A 17,941-nucleotide genomic window follows, 5' to 3' on the forward strand; every position below is an offset into this window, starting at 1 on the left:
GGCACGATCCTGTGCCAAAAGTAAGTTTTGTTTTGTTTTTTAAAAAAAGAAACTTCCAAAAATCACTGAGAGCCATCCCAGGGATGCCGAAAATGCTGCCCCCACCTCTGATGGGTACAGAGACCCCGTTTGAGGGGGCCCACTACTTGCAGGGAAGAAGGGACAAACCTGGGAGTGGGTGCCACACTGCCCAGGGTCCTCGGGGGGTGTCCTGGGACGGCGGAAAAAACAGGAAATCTGCAGTCCCAGTTATTCTGGGGAAAGTCTTTGGTTGTCCCTGCTTGACCCTGGGATCTCTTGTGCATCATTTAGATGCATAGGGTCGACCTAGAGACGACCCTGGGATATATGCATGGTGTAGACATGACCTAGGTGAGGTAAGGAACCCATTGAGGGTGTCTGGCCCGGGAGCCCTAAAAAATCAGAAGCTTGCACTGCCGTTCATCCAATACTATTAAGAACAGAATGCCTTTGCGCCTCATGTCAGTTTTCAAGAACTGTAAAACAGCAATAAAGTGCATAACGTATGACCCACCAAGCTCAATAGAGCCCACTTGGTTTGTGCAGCAGCTCATAAGAGGTATAATGAATCTCCTGGTTGTTCTTTCTACCTCAAACTGCAAAATGTAAGGAGGTTAAAAACAACCCACACCTGGGTGGCTTTCTGGATTACCCTGAGCTTAGTCACAAGTTGTATAGGCCTGTTTTAGGAGTACGATGTTATTTTAGAACATTATTTTACAGAAGAAATTTCCAAAATAACTTTAAGGGTAGGTCTTGGCCAATCTGATTTAGAGTGTCAGTTCAGGAGTTACGAGGCAGGTATGATTTAGAAATAAACCTAGTTTTCAAGTTTGTGGGTTCTGCACTGCCTCATAATCACATGAGAAAACATCTTGGGCAGTAGCCCACGTTGGCTGGCCATGCACACCTTGTCCGACAAATTCTGCTGTGCTAGTGGCCTTCACCACTTGCACAATGGCAATTTAGTGCTTCTGAGGATAACCTGAAGTGTGTGTGTGTGTGTGTGTGTGTGTGTGTGTGTAAAAAGCAACCGTTATTTTACCTAAGCCTAAAAAAAGCATGCTTGGAGGCTCAGATAAAGCTGGGAACAAAAATGTCTCTATCGTACATGTCCCTGCATTTCTATTAATTTTGGCTATCCAGAATGTGTAGTTCTCCCTTTTTAGTTGAAAATGGATATGCTTGCTGTGAGCAATTTTTCCCTCTCCTAAAGTTGCCTCCAAAACTTTCAAGCTATTTTCAAGTGCAAGAGTCAGACTGAAAGAAATATCATTTTTGTCCAGGAAAAAAGTCAACTTTCTTGTCTAATGGATAGGAAAAGGAAAGGGACTATCCTTTCTTTCATCCAGCTAATATTATATTTGTTCTGGTTTGTGGGTGGGTGAGCGGGTTGTTTGTGCAAGATGCTTATCTATAGGTTAAGTATAAGTTTCAAATGCTTATCTATAGGTTATCTATCAGTATGTCAAATTAAGATTTCTATTGGACAGATATTTTAGGATGTATCAATATGTAAAAGCTGCAGCTGCAAAGACCAGATACACATCACGTACTTTGTGATAAACTGGAGTACCCACTGCTGTTATTAACTCCCATCTGGCATGTCTGCATAACCAAAAGATACCACAGCAGTGTTAAGGGAATAAGTCTAATAGCTGGCATATGCACCGTAAACAAACTTAATCACTACCATTGTTAATTTATCATTTCCATTTCTTGCTGCTGCTTCTCAGAGTATTACATAACTAGTCTGATTACAGTGGAAGCTAAGTACATTTAGCATTCTATTGGGACATAACTTCCTCTGAATTAGTGATGGGCAAGCCACACTATCCATGTCTCATTCAGAAATGATCCATAAAATATGAATTAGTTGAGAGGGAATGTGATGGAGGTCCAAAATTAATCATTTTTTTTCTTTTTCTGCTGATATTTTTGGAAATGTCAATGTCAGTAGGTGCAGTACATTCTCATTGAAATAATCAATGGCCTTATAGGCCCCTTCCAACTCTAGTATTCTAGAATTCAAGCCTATTTTGGTGTGCATTTTTCAAAATATTTGCATCTTTTGTTCGCATTTTTTCAGTGGTACATATTTTTCTCTCATTCACTAAAGTGCATTTATGCACATTTTTTTTTAGATGTACACATTTTTCAAATGTACACTCTTTTAAAAAGTGTACATGTTTTCATCCATATTTCCCAAATGCATGTTTTATTTATTACATTTATAGTTGTTAATAATAGTTGTTTTAAATGGATATTGTTGTTTTTTTATACTTTTGGTGGTTTTAAATTTTGTGTATCTGTTTTTAAAGTTCATTGTTTTTAACTTTTGTAAACCGCCCTGAGAGCTTTGGCTATGGGGCAGTATATAAATGTAATAAATAAATAAATAAATAAATGTTTTTGTATTGCATTCAAGTCCACATTTGGCACTTGAAGATGTAAATTGGATGCATTCTTTTCAAAGCCAAACCAAACCAATCCCACCCACCCCCGCCACCAATCCCTATAACGAATAAAGTTCCGCCCATGGCAGGAGGTATGCTGGGATTAGGAGGGCTTTGGGAGCTCCTGTGTGTGCATGCTCTTTGTCCATGTTGGTAGCACCATATATTACTTATTTGAGAATTTATAATTTATATCCATTCCTTCTGATTCCTTACCCAAAGCGACTTACAGCAGTTAAACTCACAACTCAATAAGGAGACCACAGAGATAGGTGCAATTGATAAAAAGCACATTGTAAACAGTTGCTATCAAGACAAAGACCTTCCTAAATAACAACAACAACAACAACAACAACGTGGTTGAAGTTAACAAGGGAAGGGGACAATCAAGCTTCTAGGGCAAGATGTTCCGTAATTCTACATCATAGCGATAACTTCTAAGATCTATCTACTTCCCTCCTGGCAAGGCCGGAGCCCTATTTGTCATTTCGTGCTTCCAGTAATTCGTGGGTGGCAGCAGGGAGCAGCCCAACAATATCAAAGCGGACACCTTAGAAAACATCCATGCTCCTGCGTGCTCTGTTAGAAGTGCCCTTGTGCTTAAAGTCTCCTAATGTGTTGCTGCTGTTTTACAAAATCAGTCAAAGGAGCAGGAATAGCAAGCTCCAAGGCTGCTAGGTTCCAGTGTGTAACTGCAGATATCCTACATTGCATAGTAAGATGTATGTTAAGCTCTCTACTCTAATTTATACAGTCACTGGGATGTTGTATACTACTTACTCTCCATGGTTGTTGTAATTCTGTTTTCTATTCCCTGAAATTCATGGTAGGGACAACGTTTCTGGTGAATGAGAAGGGCATGGTTTCAGTTTTGTTATCTAGTTTTATCATATGATGGCAGTCATTGTACATCCATATTTATTTAGGCACGGAGTCTGGCTCATCTTGAATAAACCATCTTGAAGGCTTCTAAAGAGCAGTCATCCCCAAACTAGTACCCTCCAGATATTTTAGACTACAACTCCCAGCTTTGCTGACATTGGCCATGCTGGCTGGGGCTGATGGGAGTTGAAATCCAAAACAACTAGAAGGTACCTGATTAGGGTATGCTGCTATTTTGGTTCTTAAGACAGTGGTTGATGCGGTTGTGTGCAGTTGATTATATTTAGCTGATAATGAGTTTGGCATATCTTGCTAGATGCTTTGCTGCTTGGGGTTTTCCACTGCAATATTACATTCCCAGGGCCCAGAGTTATTATGGCTTCCTCCTGCTAAATTGTCTCTATAGCTTTAAATTGCCCTTTCATAATGTAGTAGCAAGGAGAAGAATATTTCTTATGCAGCATTTGGGGAGTTTCCTACGCATTAAATAGATTAACTAGAATTAAATGCTATTTCCTCTCACATCTTATACATTTCAGAAAAATGTCATCTGACTTACATTCCACCTCATCATTGCTCCATGCCAGGATTGTGTTTGCTTTAATGATTGAAGCTTTCAAATTCTTCGATCTCATTTTATTCAAATGCAGCAATAAATGGATTTAAATGTCAATTACACTGTTCTGAAAGATTTTCATTTGGAAGCCAAGAAATGATCTAGACTCTAAGACAAATAAATAAGTCCTTTAATATGACATGAGTAAATAGATTGCTCTCACTTAATATAACCTCCCTTGTTATAAAATAACAAGGTTTTAGCATCACTCACTTTGCAACGATTAAGTCCTCAGCATTTACCACAGGGCTTTCTTTTTTCCTTTCAAGCAAGCTTTTAATAATATATATAAACCTTTGTGGATTGCTAGAAAAGGTTTACTGAAAAATATAATCCACAGAGATAAGCGCTGCAAAAATATTTGAGAATTGGAGACCAGATATTATCATACATGTTTTTTCTAAGCAGAGTTCCTTGTAATTAAGTCCAAATACTTTACTAGAAACTAGTTCCGTATGTCACTAGCTTTTGCATCCAAAATCTAGCTGAGACTGCCTGGTTTACAAACTGGTTCTTGTGGTCAACACCCACACATATCACATAAGAAAACCTGTCATATCTAGGCCTTGGAATATTCTTAGAGATGTGCCAAAATCCACAGGTTCTATTCCACCTTAAGTTTATCAGATCAGGATTTTGCAAAACAGGCAAATGATCCCTGGAAATCACAAACAGAATCTAACAGACTGTGGCAAATATCAGAAGCTGGAGTATTACCATTGGCTTGTTTTAGACCAGTGGTTCCCAAAGTGGGTGGTACCGCCCTCTTGGGGGCAGTGGGATTGCATAGGTGAGCATTAAGAGGCAAAGGGATGGCAGGGGGCACTAACAGGCAAAGAGGGGGCAGGGGGCGCTTGAGGTGGTCTCTCCAGAAGGTCCTAAAACCCAGGGACCGAGCAGGAAAAAGCGGCAAATTCAGCTGCCCTCCCCACACCGCTCCTGCTCAGGAAGGACTTTTTCACTCACACAGCCACTTTCTCCTCCTATTTCAAGACCACAGCAGCCCCACCAGAAGTAGGGGGTAGAGGAGGCGCCCACAGGAGGCAGCAGAGCAGGAAAGAGCGGCGAATCCAGCTGCTCTGCCCACTCTTCTCCTGCCTAGGAGGGCCCAGGGCTTCTTTCCTGCTGGAGCCACCACCACCCGCTCTCTCTCTCCCTCCCTCGGTCAGAGCTGCCCCCTTCTACAAGCTGCCCCAGCAGACCTCTCACAATAGTTGCTGCACAAGGCGGGAGCAGCAGCCCTGCGGTGGAGAGGTAGGAGCACGTGGAGGACAGCAGGCGGCAGAGCAGCTGCCAAGAACAGCAGTCAGCCGGCAGACTGGGTGGGGAGCAGGACTGCTTGTGCTGCTGCAAGGTCTCACCAGGCTCCCTTCCCCTGTCAGGAGTTGCAGATTGGGGCCATCTCCCCTCTGAGCTTCTGCCCTCCTGTCCTAATCAGCCCCGCAGCTATTGTGAGGCTTGGGGATAGGGGTGGTTGGAGAGAGAGAGAGAGAGAGAGAGATGCTGTGTGTCTGTGTGTGTGCTCCCACCCCTCAAAAATCTGGACTACAGCAGGATTGGGAGAGAAAAGAAAAGGGGGAGGGAGAGAGAATTGCAATTCCCCAGGTCCTTCCTGGCTAAAGAAGATTCAGCAGCGCCTTTTTTCAGAACGCTTGCTGAAACCATTCCTATCTGCCCTTGCTTATTTCAGGGTGTCCAACCCCCTTTTTTCAAGCGTTCTTTTGGTAAACATGGTATGTATCTTGTGTCACCATAAAAACAGAGCTGCAGCACAATCCTAAGTATGTCTATTCAGAAGTAAGCCCCACTGAGATCAATAGAACTTACTCTGAGGTAAATGTGTATAGGATGCAGCCCGAAAACAAAGAGAGGGTGAAGAAAAGACAGGAGAAAATGAATTGTAGAAATAGAATAGCAAGGTAACTGTGGGATATTTAACCATATTTAAAGACAATAAGTACAGTAAAATTAGTGCCCCTCTACTTCAGTCCCAGCCAGGTTTTCTATAGGAAAACTCTGTACCAGGTGGCAGATAATTATTTTTAAATTTTAATTAAAATACATTATCCTTTCCTATAACAAAATGGTGCTTACTCCTAAGTAAGTGTGTTCCACTGAAAAAGGAAATCCTATTTGATTCCTGTATTCATGCTAGTGTGACATGATACGTTAAAGGCACAATTTTATGCATGTTTAGACAGAAAAAAGTCCTTCAACTCCTAGAATCCCTTCTAAATGGGAAGCACCCGCCCCAGGCTTGCTGAGGGAGGGAGGGAAAAGAGAGCGAACACCTCTGTTTGCAGCCAGTGTGGCGGGGCACACCAATTGGATTTTGAATAAAGTATTCAATTAATTGTTACTGTTTTGAATTTTATTGTTATTATCTTCCTTGGTGGGTTGTTGAAAACCAATATTCTGAATAATGATTTTTATATAGGGTGACCATATTTTGGAAACCAAAAAGGAGGACAACATGGTTGCCCTGAGGGGGCGTGTCCAGTACCAAGGGGGCATGCCCACCCGAACATAGCCTTGGTCACATGTCTGATTTTACAGCACACATTTAAGACAAATCTGTTCTACATAACATCTTAACGTTAAAATCACTGAAATAAAGAACAAGTGAGAGATTCAATGTCATTTTGATTTGTGGATGCTTTGCCTCTGCTGAGCTCCAGGTACCTGACTGCCCACCAAATCTGCAACAGGAAAGGTGCCCTGCTTGCCCAAGACTTCTTACCTAAAGACTGGAGATCCCCTTAATGCCAAGGGCTGAAACTGCTCAGTGTGCAACACTCCAAAGAGGAGGTTTGAAAACCTGAGTTTGAAGGATATGGCTCCAGCAGTTTTAAAACACAATAATTTTAAAACTTTGAACTTTTAAAAAAATCCTTAAAAAAAAAATGGATTAACAGATCTGATTCAAACTTGGCATGGCTAAATCTCTCCTTAAGAGCTACCATAGTGCCAACTTTCTGCCCTTTATCTTTAAAAATGTCATTTTCAAAAAATAATTTTAAAACCTCAAACTTTAAAAAAAAAATCCTAAAACTCAATGAATGGAAAGATCTGTTTCAAACTTGGCATAGATAAAGTCCTTGTTAAGAGCAATCATGGTGCCAAGTTTCATTTCTTTATCTTTAAAAATAACATTTTTTTAAAAAAAAAATTAAATTCTCAAATTTTTAAAAAATTCCTAAAAAATCAACGGATGAACAGATCTGTTTCAAATTTGGTGTGGCTAAAGCTCTACCTAAATCCTATCATGGTGCAAAGTTTCATCTCTTTATCTTTAAAAATGACAATTTTAAAAATAATAATTTTAAAACCTCAATTTTTAAAAAATTCCTAAAAAATTAATGAATTAACGGACCTGTTTCAAATTTGGTATGACTAAAGCCCTTCCTAAGAGCTACCATCGTGCCAAGTCTCATGTCTTTATCTTATAAAATGACGGAGTTATAAGCATTTTTGTTAAGTCCCATTAGAGCTGCTCTTTGGAAAATCCGGATTTCCCCTCCCCTCCCGGATTTGTCATCAAAACCCAGGACAAATCCGGTCATATGGTCACCCTATTTTATAGTGTAGGGTAAAGGGGTGCTAGGCATGAGTTTGTGGAACCAAGGGGGCAGTTACCTGAAAAAGTTTGGGAACCACTGTTTTAGATGCTCCATAGTTGTAGAAGGCCTTGGTGTACATAAGTGGCAATTTGGCTGAGATTATGTCTGCACTGGAGAAGCCTACACATGGCAGCTGCTCATGAGTAACTGGCTTCCACATGACTGGGACTCCTGATAGTTCAAATCAGTAGCACACGAAGGACGCAATGCTGTACTCAGTTTGTAAGTTCTGACGAATGCAGTGGGATTTGCTTGTGAACAAAAATGTGTAGGGTTGATCTGTAAGGCTGAAATCCCATGCATACTGTGAGAGTTCCATATATAGGGTTGGATTTCACAGTTTATTATATAGCAATGTAAGAGGCATGTTGAGTGGCCTTAGCATACCAATAGAATTAACTGGATCTGTCTCTCTCTCTCTCTCTCTCTCTCTCTCTCTCTCTCTCTCTTTCTCATATACAGACACATTTATATGTGCAGTGGTGAGCACCCATGCATGCATGACTTCTGAGATGTCAAGTGCTTGTATCAAGCCATTTTCTCTTTAGTCATTTTGTAGACTCATTCACTCATCCTGCTTTCCCCCTATTATTTCAAGACACTTGGTTATAGATTCTCTGTGTCACTAAACAAATTCAGAGGGGAAACCCAGGGAAGCGGTTAATTCAGAGACAAAGAAAGATAAATAGAAAGATGGACTGATATCTTACACTCTTGTAGCAGGACTTCATGGACTAATATAATTCTTCTGTATTCTCCTGACAATTTAAATAAGGCATATATGGTGGTGGTAGTGGTGAATGTTTCTAGTTTAAAGTAATGAGCCACAGAGCACAATATGTCAGAGAAATGCTTCTTTGCAGATATTTTTCTGGATGAAAAATGCACTATCCAGAATGCACTACTGAATGTTAATGTCACTAAAGCAATACAAATTGAAAATTTATTTCATTGTTTTAATAAGAGGACACATTCTTAAACTTGTAAAGTATATTGTAAAGCTGTGGCATCGAAATTGGAAGCAGAGTGACAAAATATTCAGCATGGTCGGGCAAAAACAAGATCCTACTGAGGATGAGACTTGGTTCCTCAGATGGAAAGAGCACATTTTTAATCTGTGAAGAGGGCTATCAAAAGTCCCTTGAGGCACATAGCTATATGAGATTCAAACTTTAGGTATAGAATCTATATTTTGATTTGAAATATCTCTTTAAAGAAGAACAATCATGATGAGCGTTTAGCTCTTATGGTGATAAAGAAAATTAAATGTGACACAAATCTCCAGATGGTTTGGGACAGGAAGGCTGCAATCATATGCACCCTTACCTGAGAGTAAATCCCTTTGAACTAACAGGAAACTACTTCTGAGTGGATGTGCATAGGTTTGCACTGTAAAAGGAGTGAACCAATTACATATAATGCAGTCTGAACTTCAAGACTGTGTAACTTAAGGCTCTTATTCCTTTTTAAAAAACTAATCTCAGCTACTGGTAGGCCTTGAACCCACACAGTTACACAGAGGTTGCCATACAGGGATACAATATACCCCAGAGACAGGCACCTATCTGTATTGTGCTCCTATAACACATAATATATGTAGTTCATAGTGGGCTGTAGACCTGTATTTTATTACTACTAGGAACATTATTAATAATAGTCCTCTGTTTATTGATATATTATTTATTAGGACCAATTTAAGGGTTAGGGTTTTTTAAATCCACCCCACCCCAAGTTTGTCAACACTTACCCTCAGCACACAACTGGAGCAAGGTAGGTCTTAGTTCGTAAAACAGCAAAAATCTGGGCTTATGTATTTGCTGACCCTGATTCATCAGTTGCAGCAGGGTCTTCCTCCTCACAAGCAGACCCTTGCTCCTGAGTAAATCCTGGGGAAAGGGTGTTCTGGTGGCTGAGCAAGTGTCCCAATGCCAACTCTGAGTGTCACACCTGTCCTGTCACTACTCTGCAGAGCCATTGGACAAGGGAGAAGAGTCGAGAACCACAGCAATACTCGGGCCAAAGGGTCTCTTTGGGACCTCAAGTGAGGCATTCCTGCAACAGGTTTCCTCAGATTGTGCCATGCGTTCTGTGGGACAGAGGTGTGCTAAGGGAGTGAAAGCCTTCTCATCTGCAGAGATCTCCCCTGGGCTTGGATCAGCTGGGAGCCTCACACGTTATGTCAAAACATAATGAAATATCATGTGATTGAAAGCCAATTAAAATAACAGAAGGCAGATTTTTTAATAAACAGCATTGCGAGCAGCAAAGATAACAAAGCAGCAGAAAAAGACGCAATAGCAGCAGAAGAAAAAGGGCATCATTTCACAGACATACCGATGGTCCAATAAAATAAAATGGTTTATTGCTGTCATCTTAATGCCAACAAAGGAAGTGGGGAGGCAAATGCCTTCTCTGTAGCTTGAGCTCCGTAGGCCAGGTATCACAACAGAGAAGGCCCTATTGTTATTTATTATTCTATTTAAAACATTTCCTAGCCACCTTTTATGCTTCCCAAACATTCTCACTTCAGTTGAGGAGAGGACATAGAGCAAGGCTTCCATAAAAGACTTAAGTGGATAGGAATGTTCACGCGGAAAGAGGCAGCAATTAAATATCCCTTCACCAAACTATTTTCAGCTTTAAAAAATAATAACCAGTTTTGCAATTCCATGTAAGTAAATACCTGAGCAAAACCACCCGATTCATAATTTTAACTGAGAAATGACGTGAAGAAAATGCCAGTCCACCCAGCTTCTGTACATGGACAAGAGAGGAGGCGCCATCTTGTCCTTCATCTCAGGCAGCAAAATGTCATGGGCCAGTCCTGATAGGTGGGGTGAAAGGCTGAGGATCAAGGTGTCCTTCAGGTCACAGACTCACAGAAGAAGGAGAAAACCAAGTGGTTGTTTGTGTGCCCTCACAATTGATTGTGTACCTCCTGATCTATTTTTCTGTGAGTCAATAATCCCCCGATAGCATTTCTCTATAGCATACTTAACATCATTATTAATCTAGCTCTGGCCTTTCTTCCCTATTGTTTTATGCCTGCAAAGACATTCATATTCTCCACAGTGCCACTAGGAGCAAACCCTTGGATTAAGAGGCAGAGGATGTCAAGCCAGCTGTCTCTTCTTCTACTCATTTCCATAGATATTTGACAGTTTAAGATAGGAATAAAGCCAAAGTGTATCAGGACTCTTTTATCTCTTCATATATATAAAAAATAATTAATCTATTCTGGTACTGCATACGCAAAACACTGGCACTTTGTGAGGGGAAATGTAAAGTAGACTTTGACCTTGAACACTTTGGACTGTCACTGTTATTTTTCATCCAGTCCAATATGTAATTACTTCGAAAGTGAGAGAAACAGGTCCAACCTTCTCTACTTCTGCATTGATAATGGCAGATAGATTTTAAGGTATTGATTGATTGCATGAAATAAAAAAAAATGAAAATTTGAAGATATGAGGAAGCTGTTGACCTCAAGCAACCTTGCAATCTCAATACCTTTTTGTTAGACGAAAAATGCCATTAAAAAAAAACTGTCATGATTCTAATAATTCTAACTTTCTTCCCAGGAATTGGGAAAGTATGTAGCATTTGATGAGAAATAATTTGATTATCTTGCCACCTAAAGTGCAGCTCAGCAATAATGGAGGACGAAAAATGAATTTTATTCTAACACTTACAGGATTCAGCAGACATTCCTACCACACAGTTACTACTACATTTTGTTCATTAGTTCAAAATCTCGTTAGGAAAGCTATATAGCCCAACAGTAGTAAAGACCCTAATCTCTCAAATTGTTGATGTTTAGGGTTTAGATTAGGGATGTGTTCCGCTTCTAATCGGACCGTAGAAGCAGGAGCGGAGCGGGGGGCTTCGCCTGCCCTTAAGGCAGAGGCGAAGAGGATTGGGGGGCCGGCGGAGCGTGGCGAAGAGGATGAGGTGAAGGCGGATCCTTTGCCTCGATCCGGAGCTCCGCCGGAAAGGTAAGTGGGGTTTACCGGCCCCTGCTGCCGTCCCCCCGCCCTCCTCTCCCTTACCTGCCTCCGTCCGCGGTCTGTCAGTGTCTTCAATTGAGCCCATGGTTCCAGCAGGAAGTCTGGGCCGCTTGCGGCCCAGACTTCCTGGTGGAACCACGGACTCAATTGAAGACGGCGACGGACCATGGACGGAGGCAGGTAAGGTCCCCCTCTCCCTTGGTCCCTTACCAGGCTCTACCGCCGTCGCCGCATGGGCGGCGATGGCGGCAGGGCCCGGTAACCCCCCCAATGGGGGGGGAACGGAGCTCCGATCCGGATCCGGAGCTCCGAGCGGAGCGGAGTGGGCACAGGCGGAGTGGGGCAGGGCGGAGCGGCCCGATCTGAAAATGGCAGAACTGAAAGTGAAGCGGAGTGGGGGGTCCGTGCACACCCCTAGTTTAGATTATTTTTATTGTATGGAATTGTTCAATTTTTAGGTTGTTTTATGCACACCACTCTAAAAACTCTTTTTTGAGATGAAGGCACAGTATATGTGATAAATTAATAAATAATGAATAAATAACAAATGAATTAATAATGAATGAATGAATAAAAATTAAAAATATGTAATTTCTCTGAAATTACACAGAAAAATAGAAGAATTCAACTGCTACTGCCCATTCACAGTAATATTAATATAGAAGAAACTTTATTTCTGGATCAATTGTGGCACCATCAGTCTATAGCCTTATTTAGACAAGATGGGGATGGGGAAAGCAGACCTCTGGAATGGAGGAAAATTACACTTCTAGATATCACAAATCTGTCTAAGCCTGGATCTACAGCAAGCAGGATATGACACTTTGAAAATGGCTTGAAAACTGCATATGGAGTATATGGAGCCCCAACAGTTGTTGCTACTGTTATAAACCGTTTTAAAGCAGTAGTGTAGATCCTGCCTAAGATATATCCCTAACATGCTAATATTCCAGAATCTCATAAAAATAATATATTGTAAAGTATACTGCACAGCTGCCGACCATACTGTTGAAGCTATTCAAGTTAAGTATACACACACACACACAATAGCTATAGCTATATCATCTATAGCTATCTATAGCTATATATACACAATGGGGCCTTTTTGGCTGCCATTTACACAACTTGGGAAATACACAATTACTGGAGCCTCCATTGTGCACAGCAGTGGAAGCTCTGGCTAAGGGCGGACACGGGTGCTCAAAGTGCAGGCCTTTGAATGCACTGTGGCCCAGCAAGCTGGTCTGGGGGTGGACACGGGGGAGTCTGTTGGACTTGTGGTCCCAGTCAGGTGTCCGTGACATTCCTAATTCTATTACCCCAGGGGCCCAATTCCACTTTGGAGAAGCTCTTGGGGGCCATATTCCACTGGTGGGCCGGGCCAAAGGGACTAGACCCAAGCCTGCTCACCCCCAAATATTTTAGCTTAAAGTTCTTACTGTCAGTAACTAAGCCTTAGGAGAGAGATTTCGACCTTAGAATGGGGAAACAAGTGTACAGAAGCCGAGAAATCACCAAATGATCAGTGGGTAGAAGAAAAGGGGATAGAGGACCGGGGGGGGGGGCTTTTGGGGAACCCCAGAGAATCAGATTGGATATTGAACACATGGAGGAGTATTGAGAACAAATGGTCTAGCCCCATCCCATAGCTTCACATTCACACCAATTACTTGTTGTCCAGGGGGCATGGCTTGTACACAAGTTGTACATTCATACTTGGTAGGCTCTCTTTGGACTGATGTTGATTACACATCATTTGGGGATATGGCCAGCATGCATGTTGATGAGACTAGTCCACATATTTTTGATAGATTCTTCATGTGTTTTGCTTATGTTGTTGTTTTCTGCAAGAGTTTACATCACAAGTCTCCTAGAATTCAGTGTGTGTGTGTGTGTGTGTGTGTGTGTGCGCGCGCTCTCTCTCTCTCTCTCGGGGTGTGTGTGTGTATGTATGTATGTGTGTGTGACGTTCTGAAGCAATTCTTAAGTTAACTTTCTTAAGGTTAAACTAGCCATGTCCTAGGAAATCTGTGATCCAAATCTTCCATAGATTTGCTTGTTTTTGTTTACTAATTAGTAAACTAATTAGTATTTATACATGTGTTCTAGAAGAATGTGAAAATAATGTTGGGAAAGGAAGGGATATTGTATTCATTTCTCAGATGGAAATTCTTTCTCCCCTCCCTGGGCTGCTATTAGATTAGCTGTGGGGGAGGTTAATACAAGAAAGAATCCCCAGAGTTAATAACATCACTTGTCAATCTTCAAAGCAGCCACTGGGTGTGCTAATTAACAATCCTTATAACATCATTTGCTGATCCAAATCCCACATGAAACTGCTATTAGCTGAGGGAGGGGAGAAGGAATTTCCATCTGAGAAATGAATTCTCTCTCTCTCTCTCTCTCTCTCTCTCTCTCTCTCTCTCTCTCTCTCACTCACTCACTCACTCATACACACACACACACACCAAATCCTGATCACAGATCCTCCATGAACTCCCCATATGAACATAGCAAATATAGAATGTACTATTACTAATACATCTTCCATTCCTTTTAGTGTCTAGATCTAGCCAAAATTTGACTGATATACCTGCGAAAGACATAGGAGAACTCAACGTTTCTTCAACCCAAGGTGGCATAAAGAAATCACAAAAGACTGAATCTGAACACTCACACATCCTCATCCCAAAACCGGAAGTAAGTTTTCTTATGGCGAGATATCCCATAACAGTGGACATTCAGCCACCAATGAAGGAAAGGGTGGAGCCTGTGCATCATACATCAGCTGTGAAGAAACTGCCTCTGGATTTCAAACTCTCAGGCAGATCCTTTTCATTGAATGAAGAAAGAAATACCAGCCAGAGCCTCCTTCTGCACCGAAATAGTGAAGCAGCTCACCAAGGAGCAGCCCAACCCTTTTCAGACTATAAGCTGTATCTCCAGTCACATATCACAAGGAACATCTCCACTCGACAAGAAACAAATTCCAGGCTATCAGCTGCAAGGCTGCCTGCTGTTCAACAGACACATGCCTCATTTGATATGTTGTCTTCTAGAAAACCATCTCTTGGAATTTCATCTACACAGGCTAAATCTGCCCGTAGTTTTAAGGCAGAGCACCCAAGGACATCTGTTCCAACAACACCATTGCCTTTCCATCGAAAAGCTCCCTTTTCTGGTATAGCCCCACTAAGCACCAGCTGGCCAGACGAGAGTTCTGCACAATCAAGGCTTCCAGGGTGGGCAGCTTTGCGGAGAAAGCCTTATGCCTCTGCAGTAAACCATTTGACACTTTCCAAAGCCATTAATATAGCACGGCTTAACAAGAAAGTCTCCTGTGCAGATATGCCGTGTTTCAATGCAGTGCAATGTGAGCCAACAAAGGACGGGGAATTTAAATGTGGATCCTGCCCTTCAGGATACAGTGGTGATGGAATTCAATGCCATGGTAAGAACGAAGAGGGGGGATGGATCCCACTAATAATGTCTCTATAATTTCAAGGTTAAATTAAATAGGTTTTCAGCCTTAAGGTGCAAATGGGTTTATAATGTTCATTCCAATTAAAAGATCAGAGCTGTTGTTAAAGCAGGGACTAGAAGAAGAAAAACTAGTGAATAATCCAGATTTTAAATGCAAGCATTGCAGACCCCTCTCTCATACTTTACTCATTACAACAATGAATCCATGTATTATATGTATTAAGCATATATGTATCTAACTATTATTCCTTCATGGGGGTAGCCATCAAGGATAGAAAGTATTCTTCTTCTTCAAATTCTGGGGATTTCAGTCATGTTGCATATGATTGATTGCATTTATGCCCCACCTTTTTTCCTCCAAGAACTCAAGGAGGCATACATAATCCTCTTTCTCTCCATTTCTATCCTCACAACAACAACCCTGTGAGGTGGGTTGGGCTGAGAGTTTGTGACCAGCTGAAAGTCACCTAGTGAGCTTCCATAAGTGGGGACTAGAACGTGGATCTCCCGACTCCCAGTCCAACATTCTAGCCACTACACCACACTGGATCTCATGGGGAATAACCAAAATGGGGCACCAGTTGAATAGGAATAACAAACAAATGCTAAAGGGCACACAATGGTTCAAGGAATGTTATAATATGCCCATGGAACATTATTTGTTCTGATCTTGGTGAAGTCATAGTTGGTGAGATGGACACATCCATGAAAATCATACTAACGAAAGAGGATTATGCTTTGAAAAAAGAATAAATGTCTAAGCACAATTTATTGGTTTGCTATGACTGAGATATGCCTGATAAGTAACTGTTTCTATACACTAAGAAATGATGGGTTGAACATCATATCTGGCTATGTTTGATTTTCCAGTCTTGTGGGTCATGTTATAATATTCTGGCAGGTATTATAAGGGGCAATTACTTAGGGCAGGTGTAGCAACATGGGGCCCGTGGGCACCAATGTGCCCCTGGATACCTTTCTTGGAACCCACCAAGACGCCGTACTCTTTCCACATTTTTCAAACATATTTCTTTACTGGCAGCTGGGACCACCTCTAAGCAAAGTGAAGGATTTCAGCTGCTGCCATTTTCATTTCCCATTAATATCTCTGGTATAATATGGGGGGGGGGGGGTGTCGAAGACTTGTTTAGGAAATGAAGACTGACACTTTCTTCTGTGTGTGTGTGTGTGTGTGAGAGAGAGAGAGAGAGAGAGAGAGAGAGAGAGAAAGTGTACATCTCTGGGTGGTGATCCAAGGTGAGAGAGAAAAGGAGATGGGAGGATGAGTTTGCCTTCTCTGAAATGGATATTAGTTGGTGCCGAAAACTCTGGGTTCAAAGGCAATGTTTACTGTTTTGTAGCTCAGACCCTTGTACATAGTCATTTGGGAAGGTTACTTGTCCTTTGTGACTAGCCAAACCTCTCGTGGCAGCCATTTTGTGGTGGTGCCCAAAAAACCTTCTCAAGTTGCCAGATGTGCCCATGGGTGCAAAAAGTTTGCCTACAACCGCTTAGTACAACTATTTGGTAATGAGAGGGAGAAATCTGAAGTCACAGAATTTAGGAATGGAATAAATTGCTTCAACAAGTTTATCACTGGACTTCATAAGTAAAGGTACAATCCCATACATATCTACTCAGAAGTAAGTTCCACTGACTTCAATGGGACATACTCCCAGGTAAGTGTGTATAAGATTGCAGCCTAAATTTCTTGGGTGAAAATTGGGGAAATATCAATTATAATTAGTAACATTAAAACATACATGAAGGAGACTAGCATAAGGCAGCATATGTCTGTATTAACCATTGCCAGCCTATATTGTGCCAAATTATAAGTTTCTTTTTAAATTCTGCTGCTACAATTCTAAAAACTAATAATTGACCTACCACCTGATATGTATGTTTCCGTCATGATTATGTATGTCATAATCATAGTATGTCATTATGAGAGAGATTATTGATGTTAATGCTTAAATTAACACATTAATTAGACAGTTTAAAGGAGCATGGTGAAATAATATACACAAATAAGGAATATTGAGTGTTTTCCTCTGTTGAAATCTGTCTAATAACATGGCAAATTGAATCTGTCTTTTTATTACTAAATTAGGTGTGTTATTAATTTATTTTTTCCATATGCATGAATAGCTATTTATCCAGGCAATATAACCTCCCCACTTGCTGTTTCTAGGACTTTTTCCAAAAACTGATATATTAGGCAGTTTCGCCACTGATTATCTCAAGCTCTAAAATATACGTTAGTCTAACTTAAGTCCTACTAATTTCAGTGGGTCTACTCTAAGTAGGACTAACATTTGGATACAACCCATAGTCATTGGTAAGTTATATACTAATTAACTGCTGCCACAGAAAGTGCAAGTTGGTTGCTATGTATATTTTCTGATTAATTTTTATAGCCCGCCCTTCTTATCATGATTAAACAGAATGGTTAACAAGAGAAAATAAAGTAAGGAGCAAGATGTCTGTAAATATGGGCACAGCAGGTAGCAAAATTATGTCAGTGTCCTCTTTCTTGTTGAAATAACAATTTATTCTTTATTTATTATTTATTAATTACATTTCTATACCGCCTAATAACCGGAGCTCTCTGGGCGGTTCACAAAAATTAAAAACATTCGAAGTATAAAACAACAGTATAAAACCATAATATAAAATACAATATAAAAGCTCAACCAGATAAAAACAGCAGCAATGCAAAACTACAAATTTAAAACACCAAGTTAAAATTTATTTATAGACTGTTAAAATGCTGGGAGAATAAAAAGGTCTTCACCAGGCGTCTAAAAGCATATAATGTAGGTGCCAAGCGAACCTCCTTAGGGAGCTCATTCCACA

The 17,941-nt window shown here is 40.9% G+C and overlaps 1 protein-coding gene across 1 annotated transcript in view; it reads left to right on the forward strand.

The window, feature by feature from the left end:
• The window catches only part of LOC134393285 (von Willebrand factor D and EGF domain-containing protein-like), a 282,594-nt gene that overhangs the window by 193,815 nt on the left and 70,838 nt on the right, over window positions 1–17,941 (forward strand). The window contains exon 23 of the mRNA XM_063118315.1: window positions 14,163–15,053. Within this exon, the coding sequence (XP_062974385.1) occupies window positions 14,163–15,053 (891 nt within the window). The remainder of the gene's footprint in view (window positions 1–14,162; window positions 15,054–17,941) is intronic.

The sequence above is a fragment of the Elgaria multicarinata genome, chromosome 2 (assembly GCF_023053635.1).
Source record: "Elgaria multicarinata webbii isolate HBS135686 ecotype San Diego chromosome 2, rElgMul1.1.pri, whole genome shotgun sequence".
Classification (NCBI taxonomy): domain Eukaryota; kingdom Metazoa; phylum Chordata; class Lepidosauria; order Squamata; family Anguidae; genus Elgaria; species Elgaria multicarinata.